We start from the raw sequence: 14390 nt of genomic DNA on the forward strand, positions 1-14390 counted from the left end.
CGGCTGGGATGAGTGTGTGTGGGGAGTGTAATGTGTGTGCGCGGCTGGGATGAGTGCGTGTGGGGAGTGTAATGTGTGTGTGTGGCTGGGATGAGTGTGTGTGGGGGAGTGTAATGTGTGTGTGTGGCTGGGATGAGTGTGTGTGGGGAGTGCAATGTGCGTGTGTGGCTGGGATGAGTGTGTGTGGGGTGTGTAATGTGTGTGCGCGGCTGGGATGAGTGTGTGTGGGGAGTGTAACGTGTGTGTGTGGCTGGGATGAGAGTGTGTGGGGGAGTGTAATGTGTGTGTGTGGCTGGGATGAGTGTGTGTGGGGAGTGTAATGTGGAATGTGTATGTGCGGCTGGGGTGAGTGTGTGTGGGGAGTGTAATATGTGTGTGCGGCTGGGATGAGTGTGTGTGGGGAGTGTAATGTGTGTGCGCAGCTGGGATGAGTGTGTGTGGGGAGTGTAATGTGTATGTGCGGCTGGGGTGAGTGTGTGTGGGGAGTGTAATGTGCATGTGCGGCTGGGGTGAGTGTATGTGGGGAGTGTAATGTGTGTGTGTGGCTGGGATGAGTGTGTGTGGGGAGTGTAATGTGTATGTGCGGCTGGGGTGAGTGTGTGTGGGGAGTGTAATATGTGTGTGCGGCTGGGATGAGTGTGTGTGGGGAGTGTAATGTGTGTGCGCGGCTGGGGTGAGTGTGTGTGGGGAGTGTAATGTGTGTGTGTGGCTGGGGTGAGTGTGTGTGGGGAGTGTAATATGTGTGTGCGGCTGGGATGAGTGTGTGTGGGGAGTGTAATGTGTGTGCGCGGCTGGGATGAGTGTGTGTGGGGAGTGTAATGTGTGTGTGTGGCTGGGATGAGTGTGTGTGGGGGAGTGTAATGTGTGTGTGTGGCTGGGATGAGTGTGTGTGGGGAGTGCAATGTGTGTGTGTGGCTGGGATGAGTGTGTGTGGGGAGTGTAATGTGTGTGCGCGGCTGGGATGAGTGTGTGTGGGGAGTGTAATGTGTATGTGTGGCTGGGATGAGTGTGTGTGGGGGAGTGTAATGTGTGTGTGTGGCTGGGATGAGTGTGTGTGGGGAGTGCAATGTGTGTGTGTGGCTGGGATGAGTGTGTGTGGGGAGTGTAATATGTTTGTGCGGCTGGGATGAGTGTGTGTGGGGAGTGCAATGTGTGTGTGGCTGGGATGAGTGTGTGTGGGGAGTGTAATGTGAGTGTGTGGCTGGGATGAGTGTGTGTGGGGAGTGTAATGTGTGTGTGTGGCTGGGGTGAGTGTGTGTGGGGAATGTAAAGTGTGTGTGCGGCTGGGATGAGAGTGTGTGGGGAGTGTAATGTGTGTGTGTGGCTGGGATGAGTGTGTGTGGGGAGTGTAATGTGTGTGCGTGGCTGGGATGAGTGTGTGTGGGGAGTGTAATGTGTGTGTGCGGCTGAGATGAGAGTGTGTGGGGAGTGTAATGTGTATGTGCGGCTGGGATGAGTGTGTGTGGGGAGTGTAATGTGTATGTGCGGCTGGGATGAGTGTGTGTGGGGAGTGTAATGTGTGTGTGCGGCTGGGGTGAGTGTGTGTGGGGAGTGTAATGTGTATGTGCGGCTGGGATGAGTGTGTGTGGGGAGTGTAATGTGTATGTGTGGCTGGGATGAGTGTGTGTGGGGGGTGTAATTTCATAGAATTTCATAGAATTTACAGTGCAGAAGGAAGCCATTCAGCCCATCGAGTCTGCACCAGCTCTTGGAAAGAACACCTACCCAAGGTCAACACCTCCACCCTATCCCCATAACCCGGTAACCCCACCCAACACTAAGGGCAATTTTGGACACTAAGGACAATTTATCATGGCCAGTCCACCTAACCTGCACATCTTTGGACTGTGGGAGGAAACCGGAGCACCCGCAGGAAACCCACGCACACACGGGGAGGATGTACAGACTCCGCACAGTGACCCAAGCCGGAATCGAACCTAGGACCCTGGAGCTGTGAAGTAATTGTGCTATCCACAATGCTACCGTGCTGCCCATGTCTGCGTGGGTGTGGCTGGGGTGAGTGTGTGTGGGGAGTGTAATGTGTGTGTGCAGCTGGGATGAGTGTGTGTGGGGAGTGTAATGTGTATGTGTGGCTGGGATGAGTGTGTGTGGGGAGTGTAATGTGTGTGCGGCTGGGATGAGTGTGTGGAGAGTGTAATGTGTGTGTGCAGCTGGGATGAGTGTGTGTGGGGAGTGTAATGTGTGTGTGTGGCTGGGATGAGTGTGTGTGGGGAGTGTAATGTGTGTGTGCAGCTGGGATGAGTGTGTGTGGGGAGTGTAATGTGTGTGTGCGGCTGGGATGAGTGTGCGTGGGGAGTGTAATGTGTATGTGCGGCTGGGATGAGTGTGTGTGGGGAGTGTAATGTGTGTGTGTGGCTGGGCTGAGTGTGTGTGGGGAGTGTAATGTGTGTGTGCGGCTGGGATGAGTATGTGTGGGGAGTGTAATGTGTGTGTGTGGCTGGGCTGAGTGTGTGTGGGGAGTGTAATGTGTGTGTGCAGCTGGGGTGAGTGTGTGTGGGGTGTGTAATGTGTGTGTGCGGCTGGGATGAGTGTGTGTGGGGAGTGTAATGTGTATGTGCGGCTGGGATGAGTGTGGGTGGCGTGTGCAATGTGTGTGTGCGGCTGGGATGAGTGTGTGTGGGGAGTGTAATGTGTGTGTGTGGCTGGGATGAGTGTGTGTGGGGAATGTAATGTGTGTGTGTGGCTGCAGCTTGTCAGCCTCCCGAGTGTCGATCACGGACCTGACGCAGATAGTAGCAGATTCGGTCCAGGTGTTGGCGTCAACACTAATGGCGGGATTCTCCGTTGCCTGACGGCGACATCGCAGTCGCCGATCGGGCAGAGAATCTCTTCCGTCGGCCAAATCAGGGGCGCTGCCGGTTTGACGCCGGTTTTCTATTCTCCGCCTCCTCCGGAGTGGCGTCATCGCATTGCGCGTCACACGTGTTGGAGCGATGTTGCCGCGTCATCAAAAGGTCCTCCCCTGATGGGCTGAGTTCCCGACCGCGCGGTTGACGTGTGGTCTCAGAGGTCGGGAACCGGGCATGGCAGCCATGGACTGTGTCCAGTGCCGCATAATGTCGGCTGGAAGCCATGCTGTTGGCCGGGAGGGCTTTCGTGAGGGCTGGTGTGGTGGGGGGGTGGCCAGGTGTTGTCCTCTGGGGAAGTATTTGGCAGGTCGGGTTCATGCACTGCCAGCACTTGGTTGTACGGCGCGACCGCTGCTGATCACCATGCGATTGCACAGCCACGGGCCCACCCATTCTCTGGCCGCTTTTGGAGCGGGAGCCGGGCGATTTACGCGGTGCCGCTGCCAGCCCCTCACCGGTCCCTGGATTGGTGAGGGTTCGGTGCCGATTTTGATGTCGTAAAACACCATGGGCGGCATTCTCCCATATCCGGCAGGGCGGGGGTCCCGGCGGGACGGAGCGGCGTGAACCACTCCGGTGTCGGGTCGCCCCAAAGGTGTGGAATCCTCTGCACCTTCAGGGGCTAGGCCTGCCCCGGATTGGTTGGCGCCCCGCCGGCCGGCGGGTTAGGGGCTTGGCGCTACGCCAACTGGCGCCGAAGGCTCTCCGCTGTCCGGCATGAGTCAGCGCATGCGCAGGAGCGCCAGCGCGTGCTGGCGTCATCCCCGCGCATGCGCACAGGGATTCACTTCCGCATCGGCCATCGCGGAGGACCACATGCGGAAGGAATAGAGTGCCCCCACAGCTCAGGCCCGCCCGCGGATCGGTGGGCCCCGACCGTGGGCCAGGCCACCTTGGGGGCTCCTCCTGGGGCCAGATCCCCCCACGACCCCCCAGGAACCCGCCCGCGCCGCCAGGTCCGGCCGGTAAGGGACCTACTCTGATTTACGCCGGTGGGACTGGCTACAGGCGGGCGGGACCTTGACCCATCGCAGGCCGGAGAATTCGGGCAGCCCCGGCGCCCATTGAGTCACGCCTGACCCCGCCATTCTCCGGGGCGGCGCGACTCACGCTGGGCCGGATTTTGGGGAGCGGGAGAATTGGGAGGATGGCGGGGGTGGGATTCATGCCGACCCCCAGCGATTCTCCCACCCGGCGGGGGGGTCGGAGAATCCCGCCCCACGGTTCCCATGCTGGCGTCAGCACTGAGCTGCAAAATCGGAGAATCCAGCCCTTAGTTTCAGAAACGGAGAATCCCGCCTGACACCTTTCGTAATTAGTGCATCTTTCAGTTCTGGTCCCATCTTCTCCATTGCCTCTCTATATTTTACAAGAACAGTGGGCTGGATTGTCCGCAGCCCTGCGCCGAAATCGTGTTTAGCGTGGGGGCAGAGAATCAACTTTCCTGACGGAATCGGACCCGGCACCGCTCCGGCAATTCTCCGGGCCCTGAATATCCGCGCGTCCGCGAATTGCGCCGCCCGGCTGAGGGGCCATTGCCAGAGGCCCACCCAGCGATACTCCGCTCCTGACCGGCCGAGTTCCCCACGGCGCGGAACTAACATGGTATGGCCGGTCGGGACTCTCGTGTGGCGGCAGCGGTCTCAGTCCGCAGCCGTCCTGGTGGGGGGCAGGGGGATTGGGCACCGGGGGGGGTGCCTTATGGGCGGCTGCAGCACAGATCGGGCTGGGGTGGATGTGGGTGTGTGCGTGGGTTTCCTCCGGTTTCCTCCCACAGTGCAAAGATGTGCAGGTTAGGTGGATTGGCCGTGATAAATTGTCCTTAGTGTCCAAAATTGCCCTTAGTGTTGGGTGGGGTTACTGGGTTATGGGGATAGGGTGGAGGTGTTGACCTTGGGTGGGGTGCTCTCTCAAAGAGCCGGTGCAGACTCGATGGGCCGAATGGCCTCCTTCTGCACTGTAAATTCTATGATCTATGGTCCGATGCACGTGCGTGCGGCCGAGCGGGGGAGACCTACATTATGGAGCTGCCTCCGCGGTCCGAGTGCGCCATGGCGCTCGGCACGGCCGCTCCCGTGCGCATGCGCGGACTCAGAACCAGAAGTGCGGGGGTCCGTATCCACAGCCAAAGCTGCGTGAAGCACCCCGGGTCCCTGCTAGCCCCCTGTAGGTAAGTGAATCGGTTTGTTTGTTTTCCAGGAAACTCGGGAGTGCAACGCCTGCATTTTTGCGCCGGCATGCGGACATAACTCCATTTTGGGAGAATCCAGCCCGATGTCACTTGGAAACCAAACCTAGTTCTTTGAGAGAATTCATAAGTGACTGTCCATTTCTGAATGTGCAAATCAATTAGTTTTCTAAATGTCAGCAAAGAAGATGTCTAACATCTGATGCAAGTGCATTGGAATATTACACAAAACAGAGAACACATATGTACTATGTACTAGATTATCAAGTTTTATTTCACATTTGACACCAAGAATGAGGCAAAATCCTTCATAATTCCTTATAATCAAGATCCTTTAAAGGACACATTAATGAGGTCTTGAGATTCAAATGTTGTTGGTTAAAATATACCTCAGGAAATTAAAATATGATTGAAATGACCAGACATATCTTTCTGTAAAACACAAATGCTTCATTTTCTTGGATAAGAGGACTCGGAGAGTGTTTTGCCATCCTTGATTTCAATCGTCTTAACGATAAGGGATTTGTTCAATCCACTCGTTTCCAACCCTCCACGGTTCAAGCTATCGAACTGTAACTGCGGAAGGCCGTATGCTGCTGAAAGGGTACAGACGAAAGAGGATAACAATTGCACTGGAAACACAGCTTTCCTCATCTACCTATTATTACCTATTAAGCAGTAACTGTCACCAACATTAAACACTGATGCAGTGCATCTGTATCAGACGGACGGAGAGGCACTGTGACTTTTCTGGGCCCATCAGATTGGTGCAACATTACTGACTTTCAGTCAAGCGTCAATCACAATCGATGTCTGACTCTAGATTCCACATTAAGGGATACTGCAACAGGAGTAAATGAAAGGATTCAGGCTTTGGTCCTGATCTGCCCAAATAAAATTCCGTGGCAAGTGAAGGCCAGCACTCTCGAAACAACAGAAAGCAAAAGGAAAAATCCGATGATCAGACCAATTTGCTCCTTTTGACAATAGGGCTCTTTTATGCGGTGTATGGAAGCTGGGGTGGGTGAGTCAGGTGTTTCAGTCGGGGTTTAATAGTAGGGCTCAGGGAGTGGTGATCTTGGTGGGCAAGCGGGTGAGGTTTCTGATGGATAAGGTGGTGGTGGGGCAGGTATGTGATAGTGACAGGTGCATTGGAAGGGAGGCTGGTAAGCGTCCAGGGCCAAATTGGGATGATGCGGGGTTCGTGAAGAGAGCATTGGGTGCTATCCTCGATCTGGATACTCATGAGCTGATAATGGGAGGAGGGGGGGGTGTTTGAACACAGTGCTGGAGGCGAGGGTGGACAGGTCCCAGCCATGCTCACTGACTCAGTCGTGGGGGGGGGGGGGGGGGGCAGAGGCGGTGAAAGCATAGGCAGGGCTTGAGGGAGATGGGGGGGGGGGGTGGTTGGACATGGAGATTTTTACACCCGAGGGATTGGGAATATTCATTTTTCTCCCCGGTGCACAAAGTGTTTGACGATTGACTTCTTCGTGGTGGGAAAGGCGCTGTTGGCCAGAGTTAAGAGGGCGGAGTACTCGGCAATTGTGATCTCGAAACACGCACCGCATTGGATGGACGTGGTATTGGAGAAGGAGGCAGCCCTGAAGCCAGGGTGGAGGATGGATGTGGGGTTATTGGCGGATCAGAGTTTCTGTGGCAAGATAGGGAGGGTGATGGAGGAGTATGTGGGGTTCAATTGCACAGGGGAGGACTTGTGGTCGGTGATTTGGGAGGCTCTGAAGATGGTGGTGAAGAATGACAACGACTGATAGATCGATGTGGATGGGAGGTACACAGGGGAAACCGGGGCTACTAGCAAAGAGGAAGGAGTTGCAGACAAAGTTTGACCTATTTCATAGAAAATTTCATAGAATTTACAGTCCAGAAGGAGGCCATTCGGCCCATCGAGTCTGCACCGGCCCTTGGAAACAGCATCTCACTCAAGCACACGCCTCCTCCACCCCATCCCCTCAACCCAGTAACCCCAATTAACCTTTTTGGACACTAAGGACAATCTAGCATAGCCAATTCACCTAACCTGCACATCTTTGGACTGTGGGAGGAAACCGGAGCACCCAGAGGAAACCCACGCAGACACAGGGAGAAAGTGCAAACTCCACACACACAGTGACCCAAGCCGGGAATCGAACCTGGGACCCTGGAGTTGTGTATCAACTGTGCTAAGCACCAAGCTACCGTGCTGCCCTATTGTCCACGGGAAAGGCAGTACGTCAGTTGAGAAGGGCGAGGGGGGCTGTCTTATGAGTACAGGGAGAAGGCAAGGTTCTTGTTGGCAGGTCAACTCTGTAGGGAGGCTGTGGCGAGGGAGATAGTTTGGGTGCAGGACAAGATGGGGGAGTTGGTGGTGGCTCCGGAATATATTAATAAGGTGTTTAAGGAATTCTATAGGGACTTGTATGAGTCGGAGCCACCAGAGGAGGTGCAGGAGATGAGGGAGTTTCTGGGTGGGTTAGAGGTTGGGGGAGGTGGAGAGGGTAGGGCTGGAGGAGCTAATAGGTGTGGGGGAGGTGAAGGTAACGATTGGGTGGATGCAGGCAGGAAGGGCGGCTAGGCCCATTGGGTTCCCAGTCGAATTGTACAAGATTTAAGATACAAGATCCAGCTTAAAATTCTCATCCACCTTTCCGAAATTCCTCCATGGCCTTATCCCTCCCCATCTCTAAAATCCTCCAGCCCTAAAGCCCTCCAAGATCTGTGCTTCTGCAATTATGCCCTCTTGCACATCCCAATTTTACTGCTGCACCATTGGCAGTTGTGCCTTCAACTGCCTAGACCCTATTCTCAGGAATTTCCTCTCTTAATCTGTCCTCCTTCAAAACCTACCTACTTGACCATGCTCTTGACCATCTGTCCAAATATAGCCATATATGGCCCTGGATAAATTTGGTTAACAACCTTGGGGTGTTTTACTATAGTGAAGGTGCTACACAAATGCAAGTTGTTCATGTTGTAGTTGTTGTCATAGTAAAAGGCAGAAAGGGAATGCAATGGAGCAAGTGAGAGGCCATGAAATGGTATTGGTTCACAGTTCAGCTGGCATCCTGCAGCTGGGCAGGCTATTCACAGAGGTCCAGAGGTGAACAGGAGGGCACCGTGGCCAATGGAAGGAAGACCACCAAGGTTTCCTGGGTGTATTCAAAGTATCACTGGGCTAGGAGACAATTAAAATGCTTTTGACAGAGCTTACACCCCAAATAATTATTTTTTAGCACATTAACAAACCAAGAGGTAATTTATATCTATGGACCATGCTGAATCTATTATGGCAAAATATTCAAAAAGGCCCTAGCTGCATAGGTACAATAATGCCTTATCCTTCAGATTATTTGGGGGGGGGGGGGGGGTACAGTTCTACAAATCCTGTCCAATACTTGACCATTATTTTCTTTTAACTCGGGAAGGGGCCATACTGGACCTGGTATTGGGGAATGATCCCAGCCAGGTGGTTTTGAAGTCTCAGTCGGTGATTACTTTGGGAATAGCGATCACAATTCTATAAGTTTTAGAATACTCATGGACAAAGACGAGAGTGGTCCTGAAGGAAGAGTGCTAAATTGGGGAAAGGCCAAGTATAACAAAATTCAGCAGGAGCTGGGGAATGTGGATTGGGAGCAGCTGTTTAAGGGTAAATCCACATTTGAAATGTGGGAGTCTTTTAAGGAAAGGTTGATTAGAGTGCAGGACAGACATGTCCCTGTAAAAATGAGGGATAGAAATGGCAAGATTCGGGAACCATGGATGACGGGTGGAATTGTGAGACTAGCTAAGATGAAAAAGGAAGCATTCATAAGATCTAGGCGACTTAAAACTGATGAAGCTTTGGAGGAATATCGGGAAATATCAAACGCGCAATAAAGGGGGCTAAAAGGGGTCATGAAATATCTTTGGCTAACACGGTTAAGGAAAATTCCAAAGCCTTTTATTCGTATATAAGGAGCAAGAGGGTAACTAGAGAATGGATTGGCCCACACAAAGACAAAAGAGGGAATTTATGCGTGGAGTCAGAGGAAATAGCTGAGATTCTTAATGAGTACTTTGCATCGGTATTCACCAAGGAGAGGGACATGACGGATGTTGAGGTTAGGGATGGATGTTTAAATACTCTAGGTCAAGTCGGCATAAGGAAGGGGGAAGTTTTGGGTATTCTAAAAGGCATTAAGGTGGACAAGTCCCCAGGTCCGGATGGGACCTATCCCAGGTTACTGAGGGACGAAATAGCTGGGGCCTTAACAGATATCTTTGCAGCATCCTTGAGCACGGGTGAGGTCCCGGAGGACTGGAGAATTGTTAATGTTGTCCCTTTGTTTAAGAAGGGGAGCAGGGATAATCCAGGGAATTATAGACCTGTAAGCTTGACATCAGTGGTAGGCAAACTATTGGAGAAGATACTGAGGGATAGGATCTATTCACATTTGGAAGAAAATAGACTCAGTGATAGGCAGCATGGTTTTGTGCAGGGAAGGTCATGTCTTACAAACCTAATAGAATTCTTTGAGGAAGTGACAAAGTGAATTGATGAGGGAAGGGCTGTAGATGTCATATACATGGACTTCAGTAAGACGTTTGATAAAGTTTCCCATGGCAGGTTGATGGAAAAAGTGAAGTCGTATGGGGTTCAGGGTGTACTAGGTAGATGGATAAAGAACTGGCTGGGCAACAGGAGACAGAGAGTAGTGGCGGAAGGGAGTGTCTCAAAATAGAGAAAGGTGACTAGTGGTGTTCCACAGGAGTCCGTGCTCGGACCACTGTTGTTTGTGATATACATAAATGATCTGGACGAAGGTATAGGTGGTCTGATTAGCAAGTTTGCAGATGATAATAAGATTGGTAGAGTTGCAGATAGCGGGGGGGACTGTCAGGGAATACAGCAAAATATAGATAGATTGGAGAGTTGGGCGGAAAAATGGCAGATGGAGTTCAAACCGGGCAAATGTGAGGTGATGCATTTTGGAAGATCCAATTCAAGAGCGGACTATACTGTCAATGGAATAGTCCTGGGGAAAATTGATGTACAGAGAGATCTGGGAGTGCAGGTCCATTGTACCCTGAAGGTGGCAACGCAGGTCGATAGAGTGGTCAAGAAGGCACACAGCATGCTTGCCTTCATCGGACGGGGTATTGAGTACAAGAGTCGGCAGGTCACGTTACAGTTGTATAAAGAACAAAGAACAAAGAAAATTTACAGCACAGGAACAGGCCCTTCGGCCCTCCCAGCCTGCGACGATCCAGATCCTTTATCTAAACCTGTCGCCTATTTTCCAGGGTCTACTTCCCTCTGTTCCCCGCCCGTTCATATATCTGTCTAAAGATAGGACTTTGGTTAGGCCACATTTGGAATACTGTGTGCAGTTCTGGTCGCCACATTACCAGAAGGATGTGGATGCTTTGGAGAGGGTGCAGAGGAGGTTCACCAGGATGTTTTCTGGTATGGAGGGTGCTAGCTATGAAGAAAGGTTGAGTAGATTAGGATTGTTTTTGTTGGAAAGACGGAGGTTGAGGGGGGACCTGATTGAGGTCTACAAAATTATGAGAGGTATGGACAGGGTGGATAGCAACAAGCTTTTTCCAAGAGTGAGGGTGTCAATTACAAGGGGTCACGATTTCAAGGTGAGAGGAGGAAAGTTTAAGGGAAATGTGCGTGGAAAGTTTTTTTACGCAGAGGGTGGTGGGTGCCTGGAACGCTTTGCCAGCGGAGGTGGTAGAGGCGGGCACGATAGCATCATTTAAGATGCATCTAGACAGATATATGAACGGGCGGGGAACAGAGGGAAGTAGATCCTTGGAAAATAGACGACAGGTTTAGATAAAGGATCTGGATCGGCACATGCTGGGAGGGCTGAAGGGCCTGTTCCTGTGCTGTAATTTTCTTTGTTCTTCTTTGTATGTGAGCCCCAGCAGTGAATGAAAACAAGCCATTTTACTTTAAAATTGGGGTGGGGGGGTACATCATAGTCAAGTTTGAATATCCCTCTACTTAAAGGGAAGTTAATTTTAACTTCTGGCTGGAAAAATTATGGATCATGGCCTGGTTTCCTCTCCATTGAAGTCAACGAAAAGTTGTCTGGGCTTGAGCACTGTGCAACGGTGGTTCATTGTTGACTCAAAAGGACAAAGGTTAATTTGGCACCTCACCCAACCACCTTCGGACACCAGTCCCACCCACCCCCAACCCCGCACACCATTTAACACCTCATCCCAGCCCAGGCTACAGCTAAGAGAACAATTTGGTTCTTCGGACTCACTGCCATGCCAGGCAAAATGTATCTTGCATTGCACAAAATGACAGATTTGTCATTTAAGTAATTCTTGAGTTCTCTTACCTTTGGATGATTGGTGATAGGTCACATTCACTGGTGTTGACAGCCTAAAATCAGAGTGTAACAGTTACTGGACTGAACGCAACCATACACATGCAGGCAGGCACACTCAGCTTTGTGGATTAAATTATTAGGATAGGCTGCATAAACTTGTCTTGTATTCCCTTAAAGAGAGGAGATTGAGAGGTGGCCTGATCGAGGTATGAACAATTTTATAAATATTTATCAGGATAGATACAGAGAACATATTGTCTCCAGTGGGAAAACAAAAAACAAGGGACATAGGCCAAAATTTCCTCGGCAGGAACATAGAACATAGAAAATACAGCACAGAACAGGCCCTTCGGCCCACGATGTTGTGCCGAACCTTTGTCCTAGATTAATCATAGATTATCATTGAATTTACAGTGCAGAAGGAGGCCATTCGGCCCTTTGAGTCTGCACCGGCTCTTGGAAAGAGCACCCTACCCAAACTCAACACCTCCACCCAACACCAAGGGCAATTTTGGACATTAAGGGCAATTTATCATTGGCCAATTCACCTAACCTGCACATCTTTGGACTGTGGGAGGAAACCGGAGCACCCGGAGGAAACCCACGCAGACACGGGGAGGACGTGCAGACTCCGCACAGACAGTGACCCAAGCCGGAATCGAACCTGGGACCCTGGAGCTGTGAAGCAATTGTGCTATCCACAATGCTACCGTGCTGCCCTTAAGAACAACTAAATCTACACTATCATTTTACCATAATCCATGTACCTATCCAATAGCTGCTTGAAGGTCCCTAATGTTTCTGACTCAACTACTTCCACAGGCAGTGCATTCCATGCCCCCACTACTCTCTGGGTAAAGAACCTACCTCTGATATCCCTCCTATATCTTCCACCTTTCACCTTAAATTTATGTCCCCTTGTAATGGTTTGATCCACCCGGGGAAAAAGTCTCTGACTGTCTACTCTATCTATTCCCCTGATCATCTTATAAACCTCTATCAAGTCGCCTCTCATCCTTCTCCGTTCTAATGAGAAAAGGCCTAACACCCTCAACCTTTCCTCGTAAGACCTACTCTCCATTCCAGGCAACATCCTGGTAAATCTTCTTTGCACCTTTTCCAAAGCTTCCACATCCTTCCTAAAATGAGGCGACCAGAACTGTACACAATACTCCAAATGTGGCCTTACCAAAGTTTTATACAGCTGCATCATCACCTCACGGCTCTTAAATTCAATCCCTCTGTTAATGAACGCGAGCACACCATAGGCCTTCTTCACAGCTCTATCCACTTGAGTGGCAACTTTCAAAGATCTATGAACATAGACCCCAAGATCTCTCTGCTCCTCCACATTGCCAAGAACTCTACCGTTAACCCTGTATTCCGCATTCATATTTGTCCTTCCAAAATGGACAACCTCACACTTTTCAGGGTTAAACTCCATCTGCCACTTCTCAGCCCAGCTCTGCATCCTATCTATGTCTCTTTGCAGCTGACAACAGCCCTCCTTACTATCCACAACTCCACCAATCTTCGCATCGTCTGCAAATTTACTGACCCACCCTTCAACTCCCTCATCCAAGTCATTCATGAAAATCACAAACAGCAGAGGACCCAGAATTGATTCCTGTGGTACGCCACTGGTAACTGGGATCCAGGCTGAATATTTGCCATCCACCACCACTCTGACTTCTATCGGTTAGCCAGTTTGTTATCCAACTGGCCAAATTTCCCACTATCCCATGCCTCCTTACTTTCTGCATAAGCCTACCATGGGGAACCTTGTCAAATGCCTTACTAAAATCCATGTACACTACATCCACTGCTTGGTCACCTCCTCAAAGAATTCAATAAGACTTGTAAAGCAAGACCTACCCCTCACAAATCCGTGCTGACTATCCCGAATCAAGCAGTGTCTTTCCAGATGCTCAGAAATCCTATCCTTCAGTACCCTTTCCATTACTTTGCCTACCACCGAAGTAAGACTAACTGGCCTGTAATTCCCAGGGTTATCCCTAGTCCCTTTTTTGAACAGGGGCATGACATTCGCCACTCTCCAATCCCCTGGTACCACCCCTGTTGACAGTGAGGACGAAAAGATCATTGCCAACGGCTCTGCAATTTCATCTCTTGCTTCCCATAGAATCCTTGGATATATCCCGTCAGGCCCGGGGGACTTGTCTATCCTCAAGTTTTTCAAAATGCCCAACACATCTTCCTTCCTAACAAGTATTTCCTCGAGCTTACCAATCTGTTTCACACTGTCCTCTCCAACAATATCGCCCCTCTCATTTGTAAATACAGAAGAAAAGTACTCGTTCAAGACCTCTCCTATCTCTTCAGACTCAATACACAATCTCCCGCTACTGTCCTTGATCGGACCTACCCTCGCTCTAGTCATTCTCATATTTCTCACATATGTGTAAAAGGCCTTGGGGTTTTCCTTGATCCTACCCGCCAAAGATTGTTCATGCCCTCTCTTAGCTCTCCTAATCCCTTTCTTCAGTTCCCTCCTGGCTATCTTGTATCCCTCCAATGCCCTGTCTGAACCTTGTTTCCTCAGCCTTACATAAGTCTCCTTTTTCCTCTTAACAAGACATTCAACCTCTCTTGTCAACCATGGTTCCCTCACTCGACCATCTCTTCCCTGCCTGACAGGGACATACATATCAAGGACACGTAGCACCTGTTCCTTGAACAAGTTCCACATTTCACTTGTGTCCTTCCCTGCCAGCCTATGTTCCCAATTTATGCACTTCAATTCTTGTCTGACAACATCGTATTTACCCTTCCCCCAATTGTAAACCTTGCCCTGTTGCACGTACCTATCCCTCTCCATTACTAAAGTGAAAGTCACAGAATTGTGGTCACTATCTCCAAAATGCTCCCCCACTAACAAATCTATCACTTGCCCTGGTTCATTACCAAGTACTAAATCCAATATTGCCCCTCCTCTGGTCGGACAATCTACATACTGTGTTAGAAAAGCTTCCTGGA

General features: G+C 50.7%; 1 protein-coding gene across 2 annotated transcripts in view; it reads right to left on the bottom strand.

Annotated features, from left to right (window-relative positions):
• Positions 1 to 5304: 5304 nt before the first annotated feature.
• Positions 5305 to 14390, bottom strand: part of LOC140405384 (keratin, type II cytoskeletal 8-like) — a 46807-nt gene continuing 37721 nt past the window's right edge. The window contains exons 8-9 of one of the 2 annotated variants that reach the window (XM_072493719.1): positions 11403 to 11446; positions 5305 to 5651 (exon numbers count right to left, since the gene is read on the bottom strand). In XM_072493719.1, coding sequence (XP_072349820.1) covers positions 5509 to 5651; positions 11403 to 11446 — 187 coding nt within the window. In that variant the 3' untranslated portion in view covers positions 5305 to 5508. Of the gene's footprint in view, positions 5655 to 11402; positions 11447 to 14390 lie in introns of both variants that reach the window. The other variant, XM_072493718.1, reaches the window with a different exon arrangement.

This window comes from Scyliorhinus torazame, chromosome X (genome assembly GCF_047496885.1).
Source record: "Scyliorhinus torazame isolate Kashiwa2021f chromosome X, sScyTor2.1, whole genome shotgun sequence".
Taxonomy (NCBI): domain Eukaryota; kingdom Metazoa; phylum Chordata; class Chondrichthyes; order Carcharhiniformes; family Scyliorhinidae; genus Scyliorhinus; species Scyliorhinus torazame.